This window comes from Nicotiana sylvestris, chromosome 4 (assembly GCF_000393655.2).
Source record: "Nicotiana sylvestris chromosome 4, ASM39365v2, whole genome shotgun sequence".
Classification (NCBI taxonomy): Eukaryota; Viridiplantae; Streptophyta; class Magnoliopsida; order Solanales; family Solanaceae; genus Nicotiana; species Nicotiana sylvestris.
Window position 1 is genome coordinate 38074335 of NC_091060.1, and position 14403 is coordinate 38088737.

At 37.9% G+C, this 14403-nt stretch overlaps 1 protein-coding gene across 1 annotated transcript; it reads left to right on the forward strand.

Moving 5' to 3' along the window:
- Positions 1 to 11658: 11658 nt before the first annotated feature.
- LOC104232743 (putative late blight resistance protein homolog R1A-3) lies at positions 11659 to 12688 on the forward strand. The gene is made up of 2 exons (XM_009786007.2): positions 11659 to 12459; positions 12584 to 12688. Exons 1-2 carry the CDS (start codon positions 11727 to 11729, stop codon positions 12589 to 12591), a joined length of 741 nt encoding a protein of 246 aa, XP_009784309.2. The 5' UTR covers positions 11659 to 11726; the 3' UTR covers positions 12592 to 12688.
- Positions 12689 to 14403: the final 1715 nt, after the last annotated feature.

Below are 14403 nucleotides of genomic sequence, written 5' to 3' on the forward strand. Positions count from 1 at the left end.
TGGTCAGCTGTATCAGAAGAGAATAGCGAGAACATATAATAAGAAGGTGCGCCCCAGGAAGTTTGAAGTAGGGCAGCAGGTATTGAAGAAGATCCTCCCACATCAGGTCGAGGCAAAAGGCAAATTCGCCCCAAATTGGCAAGGGCCTTATATCGTGACCAGAGTATTGTCCAACGGTGCTTTGTGTTTGACAGATATCGAGGGGAGATGTGTCGACATGGCTATCAATTCTGATGCAGTCAAGAGATATTATGCGTAATTTCTTTAATTATGGCAATTTTTGGTTCGTTTGTTTGTATCTGGTATTTATTGGATAATGAGATGACGGAGGCAATTCTTTCTTCTATCCAAACACTTTAAACCTTGTTTCCCCCTTTTGAGCCTTAAGTTATTCTTTCATACCCCTCTTTTGGAATCACTAATCGAAAAGACATGAAAAAAAAAGAGAAAAGAAAAGAAAAAGAAAAAAATCTTTAAAGGAAAACAAAAAAAAAGGAGAAAGAAAAGAAAAAGAAGATAAAAATCATAAGAAATACAAAACCGTGGGAACTACGTTTGACCTGATTCCTCAAAGAGGATACGTAGGTGCCTCGCGGCTCGGTCATAGTGTGCATCGTAGTGTACATATGATGTATAGTGTACATAAATACGCATAATAAGGCACAGTGTACATAACGCACATAGCTCAACATAGAGTGAAAGTAGAATCCCCCAAGCAAGAAAACTGGGGCAGAGGCTATGTTTTAAAATTCCAACAAAGGTTTGATTCCAAAAGTTGTAGCAAGTCACCCGTCGAAATTATTTCATTTTTGATAAGCCTTTCTTCTAGCCCCACACCAAAACCAACATCGACGTCCAAAAGACCTCCCGATCAATATCCAAGAGATGCCAAGTCAGGCAAATAAAGCCGAGAATAATACACCGATCCCCAGCAAAGAAGAGGATCATAAGACTGGGAATGAATTGATGGTCAAAGGAATCTCCAGAAGAGAGGGTCGTATCGACAACACCCCGATTCCTCGATGAAGAAATAAAATAAGAGAGTCTTATCGGTGAAAACCTTCACAGGCACCGAAAGGCGACGTAAGATGAGAGATATAAAATGAGAGAGTCTTATTGGTGAAAACCTTCACAGGCACCATAAGGCGCCGGGAGATGAGAGAAAAGAGAGAGTCTCATTAGTGAAAACCCCTCGAAGGGCACTATGAGGCGACAAGACAAATCAACAAAAGCTACCACATTCGCAACGAAATGGACACTCATTTATCATCCCCAGCAAGTCAGACCATCAGGCAAATCGATTGATACAAATAGACTGGGTCGGGAATCTATGGTGCATGTCGTGATCACGGGGACCAGTCATGTCGTCCAGATAAGTTCTTCTGAATTTCTTTTCCCACCAAGTATTGGTTCAGAAAGATTTTCTCCTTTTTTCTCTTTCTAAAAATTTGTCTTGAAAAGGATTTTTCAAAGCTTACTACCAAAGACCGAAGAGGGATTTATCCAATGCAGGATAACACCAACAGTCTTAAAGGCTGGCCCCAGGCAATGCAATGTTGTGCCCTGCAGTTTTGGAGGAAGTAAACTCCTAAAGGGAGTGGTTTCGGGAGTAAAAGCAGACTCCCACAGCATGTACTGTAAAGAGAAAGCAGAAAAGGGGATAAATTGAAAACCAATCCCCAGCAGGCCGGAAACCCCCAGCAAGCAATTTTGTCCACCAACCAGTTATGGGGACACAGAGCAAGAAAAGGGAAAGAGAGGAAAAATCATCCACCGGAAAGGCACCTCCTCCCACCAGGTTTAAAACTAACTCAATTCGTTTTGTCTGCTGCAGGAACACAAAGAATTGATGATGGCAGCAGGACACGAGGCCAGGAAAATCACCAAAACCGGGGCAGAAAATATAATGCGGGAATACATTTAAGTTCTAGGTCGCCCACCAGTAAAATGCGGGAATACATTTAAGTTCTAGGTCGCCCACCAGTAAAATGCGGGAATACATTTAAGTTCTAGGTCGCCCACCAGTAAAATGCGGGAATACTTTTAAGTTCTAGGTCGCCCACCAGTAAAATGCGGGAATACTTTTAAGTTCTAGGTCGCCCACCAGTAAAATGCGGGAATACTTTTAAGTTCTAGGTCGCCCACCAGTAAAATGCGGGAATACATTTAAGTTCTAGGTCGCCCACCAGTAAAATGCGGGAATACTTTTAAGTTCTAGGTCGCCCACCAGTAAAATGCGGGAATACTTTTAAGTTCTAGGTCGCCCACCAGTAAAATGCGGGAATACTTTTAAGTTCTAGGTCGCCCACCAGTAAAATGCGGGAATACTTTTAAGTTCTAGGTCGCCCACCAGTAAAATGCGGGAATACTTTTAAGTTCTAGGTCGCCCACCAGTAAAATGCGGGAATACTTTTAAGTTCTAGGTCGCCCACCAGTAAAATGAGGGAATACTTTTAAGTTCTAGGTCGTCCACCAGTAAAATGCGGGAATACATTTAAGTTCTAGGTCGCCCACCAGTAAAATGCGGGAATACTTTTAAGTTCTAGGTCGCCCACTAGTAAAATGCGGGAATACTTTTAAGTTCTAGGTCGCCCACCAGTAAAATGCGGGAATACTTTTCAGCTCTAGGTCTCCCACCAGTAAAATGCGGGAATATTTACAGCTCTAGGTCGCCCACCAGTAAAATGCGGGAATACTTTTAAGTTCTAGGTCGCCCACCAGTAAAATGCGGGAATACATTTAAGTTCTAGGATGCCCACCAGTAAAATGCGGGAATACATTTAAGTTCTAGGTCGCCCACCAGTAAAATGCGGGAATACATTCAAGTTCTAGGTCGCCCACCAGTAAAATGCGGGAATACATTTAAGTTCTAGGTCGCCCACCAGTAAAATGCGGGAATACATTTAAGTTCTAGGTCGCCCACCAGTAAAATGCGGGAATACATTTAAGTTCTAGATTTTGGAATCAGTAACCCCACCTGAAGGCGGAAGGTTACAACAGGGATACCCAAGCAGGAAACAATAAAATTCCCAGCACCAAGAAGCAGAAGGCTGCAAAGGCAAGCGCGCGATTCAAAAGGAAGAAGGAACGCGTCTCGAAAGAAGCAGCTTGGGAACGTTATAGCATGCCCAGCATAACAATTTTGATGAAGAAAGTCATACCACTGAAGAAACCATTGAAAGGCTTAAAGAAGAGGGCCATGTTCCCAGCAGATCAAGCAAAATGATGAAAACTGACATTCAGAAAAGGTGAAGGACCAGCATCATCTCCAAGTTCACAAAATAAAGGCGTCAGAGGAAAGCGTTAGCCGACAAGAAAGCAAGGCAACAAGAACAAGTTGAAGATGGATGAGATTTCAGGATCCTCAGTTTAGCTTAGCTTCTTGTTTTCCTTTTAGAGCAATGTAATAGGGAGATCGGTTGAGCAGTAGCATCCTACAGCAGCATACAACAGCGCACAACAACAGCAAACACTACAGTCACACGGTAGTCCCAGCTACCAAAATTTCCCGAACTACATTGACCTGATTCCTGTTCAGCCCAGGATATGTAGGAAACCTCTGAAGCAAAGGTTCGGTCAAATCTTTTTCAAAAAATGCTTCATACGGAGTACTCGGACGAGCAAAAATCGCCCGCTTTATCTTTGCGCGAAAACCCTTCGTGTCTTCGGGCAAAGAGGGGCAGCTGTAAGCACGTGATTTTTGCTTCATGGACAATCACTCCAAAAGAAAACAAAAAATAGTGACAAATGGCCTCGCTGTACAATTTGTCATTTTTCCGTGACATGTGCTGTTAGTCATTTGTGGGTCTGTCCATTTTGCATTTAATCTTACCGATCAAAATACAAAGTATGTATGTCATGGTAATTAAACCATAATTCGGTCATTAAAAAAGAAAATTCACAAAAAGTATGTATGCATCTTTTATTCTAGGCTGTGATTTAACCATTTAGAATTTTTCTAATATGTGTGTGAATAATTGTGTTAAGTATTGATCAGTTGGGTATTTCAAGTTCATTTTAATTTAGTTGTATTTTAAAATTGAAAAAAACAAAAGAAAATAATGCAAATGGTGTAGTAAATCGGACTTGGGCCTATTTTCATTTTGGAATTGAGGCCCAAACTCATCCCACATCAGCCAGCACAAGGACCCAGTCCAAGTCAGGCCTGCCCAAACACTGATTCAAACGACGCCGTATCAGCGTCCTTATCGGAGCCATTGATCTGACTCAAACAAACGGTCCTGATCAGGTTGCTCACTTCACCTCAACGACTCCGTTTCGGGCAAGTTGATCTGAGCCGTCCAACCCCTTGATCCAACGGACCCAGGCCTTCCCCCTAAACCTGTCAAATTTTGACCCGATCCAGCATTACCCGGTCTCACCCACCATCACATCCAAACGACACTGTCTTCTCTAAGTGAATAGATCTTGGCCATAGATCTCATTTGATCCAACGGCCAGGATCTAAACCCCTAGATCGTATATAAGCTTTCTATCGTACCCTACGCCCCCTATTCGAACCCCCCTCCACTCATCGTCTTCACCCAAACACTGAATCCCCCCCCCGAAACCCTAGCAGCCGCCCTGATTTCCCTTTCACCAGAACCCGGCGGCATGAACGTCGGTGGCCACCTCCTGAACACCCTATGACCACCTCACCACCCCAAACCCGAATCTGTTACCCCCTAGCCTCGAATCACCTTCCTTCATCTCGAATCTTCATTTGAAGATTCGAGTCGAACTCTGACCTATACCAAACCTCACCATATTCGTACCAGACACTCCCCTGACCTCCCTCGTGACCAAACCAAGCCTAGTTTGGTCCAAATCTACCCACAACTCCTAGAATCTCAAATCTGAGAATCCAAACCATAGAACACAAGAACCTGGGGAATCCGGCCAGTCTTAACAGGGGTTTGAGGTCTAATAGACCTTAATCAAGGTGTTCTCGTTTGAGAACACCTTGATTAAAGTTTGTTCGGCCTCAAATGGTCAAAGATGAGTCAGACTTGGGTCGACTTTGTTTGGACATTTTTCGGTAAGTTTTTCTTTGCCTTTCTGTTTTATTCGAGTGCTAATTAAGTTGTTAGCATATTTTATTGTGTTTGTTTGTTATTTCTGGTATTTTTTTTAATTTCTTCCATCTTTGTACGGCCTTTATTTGGTCATTGGTTTTCTGTGTGTGTTCTGAATATATTCTGTGATATACATGTTCGATTAGGATAGTCGTCGCATAAATAATTCATATAGGTTCCCAGTAATTGAACAAAAGTTGTCTGAAGCCCTTTGGGTCCATGTACGTATTGTTTATATGAACGACTAATTATTACCTGTTATAATTAGTATAGCCGACTTGATAAACGTCGTCGATTAACTTCCTAGGACTGAATGTTCAGATATGCTAATGCGTACAACTTCACATGACTGAACGAACCTGTGTTGTTAATTGGATGTTTGACATTATCTGCGAATACTAGTTTGTAACTGCATTGTAAACAATTAAAAGAATCAGGCTAGGGCAGTCTTGAATTTGAACTTTCAGAAGTTCAAAAGGCCCTGATACTGCAGTGATGCAGGACAGTAATAATCAAGGGCTAACAGGGGTAGTCTGGGGTTCGAAAAGAACAGAAAAAGCTTAGTTTAAGTGAGCTGACAAGTAGGGTATTGAATTAGGATTAAATTAATGTCAATGGGGAACAAGACATAAGAGCATGGGAATTAAAATGAATACTTAAATGAACCCATAACTCTTGAACAAAAGGAATAAGCCAGGCGTGGGGAACAAAATGGCTGGCATCAAGAAGATGCTTAGGCATGGGGTTTAGTAGGTATGGGCAGTCTGCAATTGGCAGAATCCAGGCAGCTTGACTGCACTGGTTTGTTTGGCTTATAAATAAGCTGTTTTCAGAACATAAAAGGGGCTGGAAAATTTTAGTCTTCAGAGAGGTTTGGTGAGTTGAAGAAAACTAAAAAAAAACAGAAAGAAATTTCCAGAAATACTGTAACTGAACACTGTCCAAAAACTGCACAAGAAATCAAGTCAGTTATCCTAACTGGGGCTGTTACTATTCCATTAGAAGATCCTGTTTGTTTTCTGCTGGGATTACCATTATTCTGAGTTTCTACATGCCGTAGATTGAGTTTTGATCTTACTGATTATCGAAGCTGTGTTGGCTATTTGCTGAGCTTGTTTGACTATTGAATTTCTGCTGCTATTGCATCAAAATATTCTGGTTTTCTCGACTGTCTTGCTATTCTGTTTCTAGGATCGATTGGTTGGCACTCGACCTCTGTGGGTTTCATCGTTTGAAAGTGTTGTTGGTCGTTTGGGGACTATTGGTTGTTGTTGCTGTGTTGTGGCTAAGTTGTTGTTGTTGTTAGTTGCTTGCTGCTGATACTCTTTCTCTTCCTCTTCTTATTGTGCAAACATCCAGGTACACAACTAATGTTGTCAATGTAACTTGAAGTTGAGTATGAATGCAAAAGAGAAGAATTGAAGATTGTTATTTTAGGCATAGACTGTTATATTAAATATCATGTAATGAATAATAATTTTCATCCCTGTTTAGATACTGGAAGTAGCTTGCATGCCTAGAAGATATCAATGAAGAGTAGTTGAATGTTAGTTTGTATAAGTATGCTGATAAGTAAAAGTATTCCCAATGCAGTAGGTTGTAGCTTAGACTTCATCTAATTGTATTCAGCATATCCTTAACGGCATCAAAGTATCTATGTTAGTTGATTCCAGCTCCTTTTTTGATAAATTGCCTCCCTGTAATCGGCAGACCACTACTTTAAAAGCAAGCAGTACAAGTCCGCGTTCCTCAACCTCATGAAGGTCGAGCCCAGGTCGAAACAGACCAAGCAGGCCCGCATCGGATAAACAGTGGCCCAGGACTGGCCCATCCCGCATGAGCTGGATTTGGGCCCATAATGTTCGATCAGCTGTCCGTGTGCGTAGTCACGTTTTCTTATTCTGTAAAAGCATTTTGAATCCTGCTATAAATAACCTACAAGCATGTTAATTAACTAGGACTATCTCTGTTTTCAATTAGTAGAGACAAACGCGACAAGAAACGTAGTTGCTATAGGATATCCTTTTAAAAAATAAGAATGAGACGAGCCTCGACAAACAAAATGTACAAAGCTGCGGGGCCCTCTAAATGTATATATTAAAATAATTAGAATTCGGGACATGTCGTTTAGCGAATTTCACGGCCTCCCCAAAATAATAACGCGATAGTCTCTTTAGGCGCGTGTTTAATAGTTTACTTTCTTAAGCTTGGGTGTGCATTTCATGCGACCCAAATCCAAATCCCAAAACATCAAATAAAATGCGTTCCGGATTGTGGGTGCATTTCATGTGACGCAGTCCAAAGACGTGCTTTAAACGATGTTCACATTCTTTTAAAATAATAATAATAAAGCGGTAAAAAGTTAAAATTGGCACATTGGTTCATAATTGTATTTAAAATCAGATAAATAAGCCGAATATGACAGTTGAGCGACCGTGCTAGAACCACGGAACTCGGGAATGCCTAACACCTTCTCTCGGGTTAACAGAATTCCTTATCCGGATTTCTGGTACGCAGACTGTAATATGGAGTCATTCTTTTCCTCGATTCGGGATTAAAATTGGTGACTTGGGACACCCTAAATCTCCCAAGTGGCGACTCTGAAATAAATAAACCAATCCCGTTTCGATTGTCCTTTAATTGGAAAAAACTCCCTTGCACCCTCGCGGGTGCGTTGTACTTACTCTCCATCTGAGTATACATGTTGGATCAATGAAACTAGAGCTATTAAAAATGATGTTCACTTGACTTAAATTAACAGTATACTCTCCATCTGAGTTGGGTCTGTTTTAATTATTGGAGTGAATAATCTGGCATTGCATATGTATGTTGCATGAGTAGTTCTTTCCCATCGAAATTGCTATTCAAGATGCATGACATATATGTGTAGTGTGTTTTAAAATTTTTGTATTAAAAAGTTATATACAATTGACTGAAAATAATAGTATGCTCTCCATCTGAGTTGGTTCTATTTATTTTTGGATTGTATAATTCTTGCATTATATAATATACTTTGCATGAATAATTCTTTTCCCATCGAAATTTATTATTCCAGATGCATGTATGTATATAAATATTGAATGCAGTCTGAATTTTACTATTCAGTGTTTTGACTTATTATGATCTATTTAATATTTTTATCTCAACTCCACAATGATTTTATGCAATTTGTCGTATTACTTGTTAAAATTTTCTTTTAGTGATAAGGCATTAATTTTAAGGATGCAATATATGTACTTTTGTTAGAAGGAATTTAATTCCGGTTTCTGGGCAAAATAAGAGATGGATATTTGTTTTATTTTTCGAATAACTCTTGAGTTATTGAGCTTAATAAACACTTTATCTCTTGTGGTACATGAATGCATGACCTTGTTATTATATATTGATGTCTCTCCTGAACAGAACAATATTAGTCTACCTCATAAGAGAATATGTTCTTCAAAATTGAGTAAAACTTATCTGTGCACTTTTATCTAAGTCATATTAATCTGGATAGGATTTCAAGTTGGTCAAGTATGGACCTTAAGGTTCATTGAAAGTAGAGGCACTACCAACTTGTGGATCCTGTTTGGAAGGAAATTTGACTAAAAGATGTTTCCCTTTAAAAGGAAATAAAACTAGTGATAAGCTAGAATGAATCCTTTCTGATTTGTATGGTTAAATGAACATACTCGTAAGAGATAGATTTTGAGTATTTTATGACGTTCATAAATGATTACTCAAAATATTAATATATTTATTTGATGCACTGTAAGTCTTAATGAATTAAGTAATTCAAGGTTTTTAAGACTTGAAATAGAGAAGCACCAAAGAAATATATTAAGTTACTACAATTTGATTGTAGTGGCGAGCATCTCTCTAAAGAGTTTTTTAGTTACATATCAGAATAGGGATTACATCTCAATTGACTACACCGTAAACTCCATAATAGAGTCGTGTAGTAGAAAGAAGAAATAAGTCTCTTTTGGATATGGATAGACTAATGACGTGTTATTCAGATTTGCCTTATTTATTTTTGGAATATTTCCTGGAAACTTCAAATTACATTCTGAATTTAGTTCCTTCTAAGCTAGTACCTGGGACATCTATAGAACTGTGGACTGAATGTAAGCTTGGTCTGTGGCATGTTCAGATATAGGATTATCCCGCATATGTGCTGAAAGGGAAAGCAGATATGTAAGTTGGAACTAAGGATGGATAGGTGCATGTTTATCGAATATCCAAGAAAACGAATGAAGCTTTATTTTATTGTCCTAAAGAAAATAAGGCAATTGTTAAAACAAATGCATTTTTCTAGATAAGGACTGTTTAATAAAACATGTTCCTAGAAGTAAACTATTTTTACAGGAACTGGGCAAAGAAATAACTAGATGTTCAAGAACATCAAAACCCACACGTCAGAATTGACGTTCCATTGCATTTAAGTAGTGGGAGAACGTTAATAGACATAATATGCCTTTATCGAGTGGGAGTGATGTTTGAACATTGAACACTATAGTAAGAAGTCACTAATATTTCAATGTCGTGAGGTAACGAAGGTAATATTAGTGGTACTTCGTCTTAGTGGGAGAAAGCTAAAGAAAATTATAGTTCGGTGTTCATTCTTGGGATAGTTTCGGTAACAGGATCTCTGAAGAGTTTAATACCAAACTAGATAATTACGACAAAGTACTACTGGACAAATATTGCATCAGATATAACTTGGCAAGATTCTTTAACAAAACCTTATTTGGTGAAGACTTTTAATAGTCATGTAAAAGAATGCCTGAGAAAGTTGTAGATGCATGGTTATGAGTCTAAGTGGGAGATTGTTGGGGCATATACTATTAACCATGCATTTGGATATAGTATATTCTAATAATTATCATGGTTAAAAGTCTAAGTGGGAGATTGTTGGGATATATACTATTAACCATGAGTTTGGTTTAGATATAGTATTTATTATGAAATAATTGTTTATTCAGTTTTAATAAAGTTTTAAATAGATCATATAATAGTCTGTGTCCTTTGCTTATATAGTAGATGATTTAGTGTATAGAGTTTAGCTTATACACGGAAGATTAAATCATCGGTTCTTATAAGTATAAAGTTTGAGTTCACAATCTAATGATGGAATTGGACAAACCATCAGGAATGATTGTAGCACAAGATTAAATATAATTAATCTTGATTATGGGAATGGTTTAATTCCAACTTCTTGTGCTAGTACATTTTGTATGTATTGAACGGACCAGGTAGAGATAAGTATTTTATACTGACTTAATAAAATAAACTCTCTAGCCATTAAATGTACTTATACTCTTAATCTTGATATAATTATTATTAGCTGTGTATATTATTATTGTTTTGATTTATTAAAAGGCGAGATTCTTTCGTGGGTCAATATGCCTGGTAAATTGGATAATAATAATATACATTGGCGAAGTAATAGTTAGTTGATGGAATCCATGTCTCGGTTTAGAGATTGATGATATACCTTTATGAAAGCTTATAAGTTTTCATGTGTAAACCCGGCCGGTGGATTTTGTATCCGACACATGAAATAAGTTAAGCGAAAGTCTAAAGGAAATAATCAATAAATTAAATCGTCAGTAATTTAATTTAATTGATTCGTATCTGAATCTTAACATGGGGAGTTAAATAAGATTTAATGGATGAATTTCGAAATTGAATAAGGAGTGTAATTACGAATTTTTAGTGGAATAATTCGTAATTAATTATGGTGGATATTAATTTCGAAAATTACAAATTAATTCCATAATTGGAAGCCTTGTTAATTAAATTCTGTGGTCCCTACTGTGCCTAAATAATAGGAAATAAAGGAATCATTTTTCTGGTGGAAAAGAAAACCTAACAGGTTTTGGAAAAGGGTCTTAACCCTTAAAACTTGTGCTATAAATACATAAGGTTTTCCACCTAGAGGGATGAGTACATGGTGGCTGAAATTTTCAGCCAAGTTTTCCTAGAAATTTCGCCCACACGAAATTGCTATTTTCGGGTATTATTTGGGTAACACAGTAGAAGACCGTGGAACGTTCGAGGATCACGATTGTGCGGGTGATGGAGATTCCATTGAGAAGTTATGGAACTGAAGGCTCACGTGGTAGAAGAGATATGTTCACGCTTCAAGAGGTAACCCGTGAAATCCCGTTTATGCTAGTTGTCTAAATTACATGTGATTTTGATACTAGGATTGCTTCCGCTGCATATAATAATCCATCGTAGAGAACTGACATAGTCCCTGCTCTTCCAGCACAAAAGCATAATGTCCATCGCTTCAGTTTTCAAACCCAGGGTTATTCAATTGATGATTGTTGCAAGCTATTACCCCTAGTTGCCAGATCTCTCTACTTGTTTTATCCATTTAAGAAACCGTCCCATTTCAATGTTCGCGACATAATGCCAATCCCTCGTCTAGTAGCACAAGTTTTCTCCTGTTTCAACCTTCTCAGGGTATTGGCCTTGTTCCATGAATCTAACGAGATCAATTTATTTCCACTTATGATTACAAAATTATTTCATCTGAGATATCTTGCAGTTAAATGTTACGTCGATCTTCCTGCATCAATCTCAGAGCTTCAAAATTTGCAAATTCTAATTCAAGAGAAATTTCGTGCAAAGAACACTTCATTACCAAGGAAGATATGGGCGATGAAGAATTTGAGGCTTATGCATCTTGGGACTATCAGTTATTTACCAAATCCTAGAAGAAATAGTATCCGAAATAAGCATATGGGAATGCCAAATCTAGAGGAACTTTTTGGTCTGTGTTCTACAAGCTGTACAAATAAAGTCTTTTCTGGAATTCCAAATCTAAAGAGATTGATCATCCATCAAACTCCTGTAAGTACAGAGCGAAGGGACAATTACTTCATTGATATGTCCAGCTTGACAAAATTTGAAGCATTAAAGTGTTTCAACTACAATTTGCCATGCACCATCGAGAGGTTTGTTTTTCCAACATCACTTAAGAGGTTGTCTTTTGATGGCTGCTTTAGTTTTCCTTGGGCAGACATATCAACTCTTGTCATGTTGCCAAATCTTGAAGAGCTCAAACTTAAAGATTATGCAGTCAAAGGTGAAGTATGGAGATTGCGTGATGAAGACAAATTCGAAAGCTTGAAGTTGTTGGTATTTAGCGGCCTATATCTTGAGCGTTGGGAAGCTAGCAGTGATAGCTTTCCAAATCTAAAACGCCTTGTTCTGAAGAAATGCTTCTTGCTGAAAGAAATTCCAATAGATTTTGGGGAAATTTGTACTTTGGAGTCAATTGAATTACATAATTGCAGCATTGCTGCTGAGGATTCTGCAACAATAATTGAACAAGAACAAGCGGACATGGGAAATAATAGCCTTAAGGTCTCCATCCAATGCAGTCGCATGAGTAAGTTTTACATCTGTTTGAAGAACTCTTTAAATCTTCTTATTTTAATTACTCCATATCTGTTAGATTTTACCTCCTTGAAATTAAGATGACGACTTCTACTTTTTATCTTCCACATATGCAGGGGGCTGAAGCTTATTTTGAGGAGCGTTCATCTAACGCTATCTTCCCAATGCAGAACTTCTAATTTATATGTTGAGATGTAAAATATTCTTTTATGTTCTTATCAGTTGTTTAATTTTTGTTTTAGGAAGATGCATGCTTAATGCATGTCTTGCCCATTTGTGATTTAGTATTTTGTAAACGATAACTATTGATGTGCTGTAATTATTATTTTATTTTATTTTTTGTGATAGTTCGAAATGAATAAGGTTTCAAGTATAAGAACCGAAACTTTCATACTTGAACCAGTTTTCCTTAATTTGTTCAAGTGCAATACATGTGCCGTTATATCATACTATAAATCACTTATTTATTGTAATTTGAGCTCACAATAACCGTAATGTTACAATTCTTGGTATATATAGTCTACTCTCTATACCTTTCAAAGTTGCTAATCAAATACTAGTTATCCGAGAATTGGCATAGTCTAAATATACCTTTTCTCTGTTTTTTTGTTTTCACCTGAGGCGCAGTATCGCTTCAGTTGATTGTGAATCTCTTCAACTAGTTGTTTCTTAATCATATCATGATAATCCTCTGCATAAGCATCGTCCTCAGTATCTTGGATGTATTTGTGATTAAATTTTCGTAATTGCTCTGTAGTCGTTTATTTCATCAACAACAACATACCCAGTATAATTCCACAAGTGGGGTATGGGGAGGGTAGTGTGTACACAGACCTCACCCCTACCTAGCGAAGTAGAGAGGTTGTTTCCAATAGACCCTCGGCTCAAGAAAAGGCGAAAAGAGAGAAAGGAAGAAGACGACAAAGAAAGAAAGAATAAAGGGGACAAAGGACGATAAGGAAAAGGGGGAGAAAGACAACTATAGTAACAACAACAACAACAACGAAATCAGTAACAGAAAATAGCATCAAATAGTAACAAACTGGAACATACGATATATAGAGTGAACAGAAAAAAAAGGAGCTACTAATACTACTAAAAGAACGGGGAACTCTCGACTACCTACTAGTCAACTACTCTAATCTTCGACCTCCACACCCTTCTATCCTGGATCATGTCCTCAGTGAGCTGAAGTAGCGTCATATCTTGCCTAATCACCTCTCCTCAATACTTCTTCGGTCTTCCTCTATCCCTTCTTAGCCCCGCCACGACCAGCCTCTCACACCTCCTAACAAGAGCATCCGTACTCCTCTTCACGTGCCCGAACAGTCGTTTATTTCATATATTTTGGATATGTGCTAATTAACTACTCTTCGATAAGTCCTGATCTTGGATCTTGAATAATGATGTACTTTAGAATCTAAATACTTTACCTTACCACTAACTTGATAACAACATTCAAACAATTATGGTCTCGTACCTATCCTTGGTAATAGCAACAAAGAGGGTTGTTGACTTGGTAATAGCTTCCATATTTTTCTTAATCAGCAGCTCTTCAAATAATACCACTCCCACCCCAACTCGTCTTCCTTAATTATTTCTTAGTTTTTCAAAATTGTAAGGTCAAGAAATTAAATGTACTATCATTTGAAAATTTGCTTGTCTTAGAAACATAAAACATAGGATCAGATAATGCAATATGAGATTGCGACGCAAAGATATCATCTTCAATCTGTGAAAGTGTTCTGACAAAATATATATGAGAGTTAAAAGAATAAAAAGTAGCTTTGCTTAAATGAGAAGCTCTTGATTTTACCTATTCGATATTTACTATTAAAGCAACATAGCACCCCAAGATAATGCTGGGAACAAATAACTTAAGGTGATATAACAGAAGATGAAAGACTGAGAGTTAGGCAATCTACTACTGCATTCA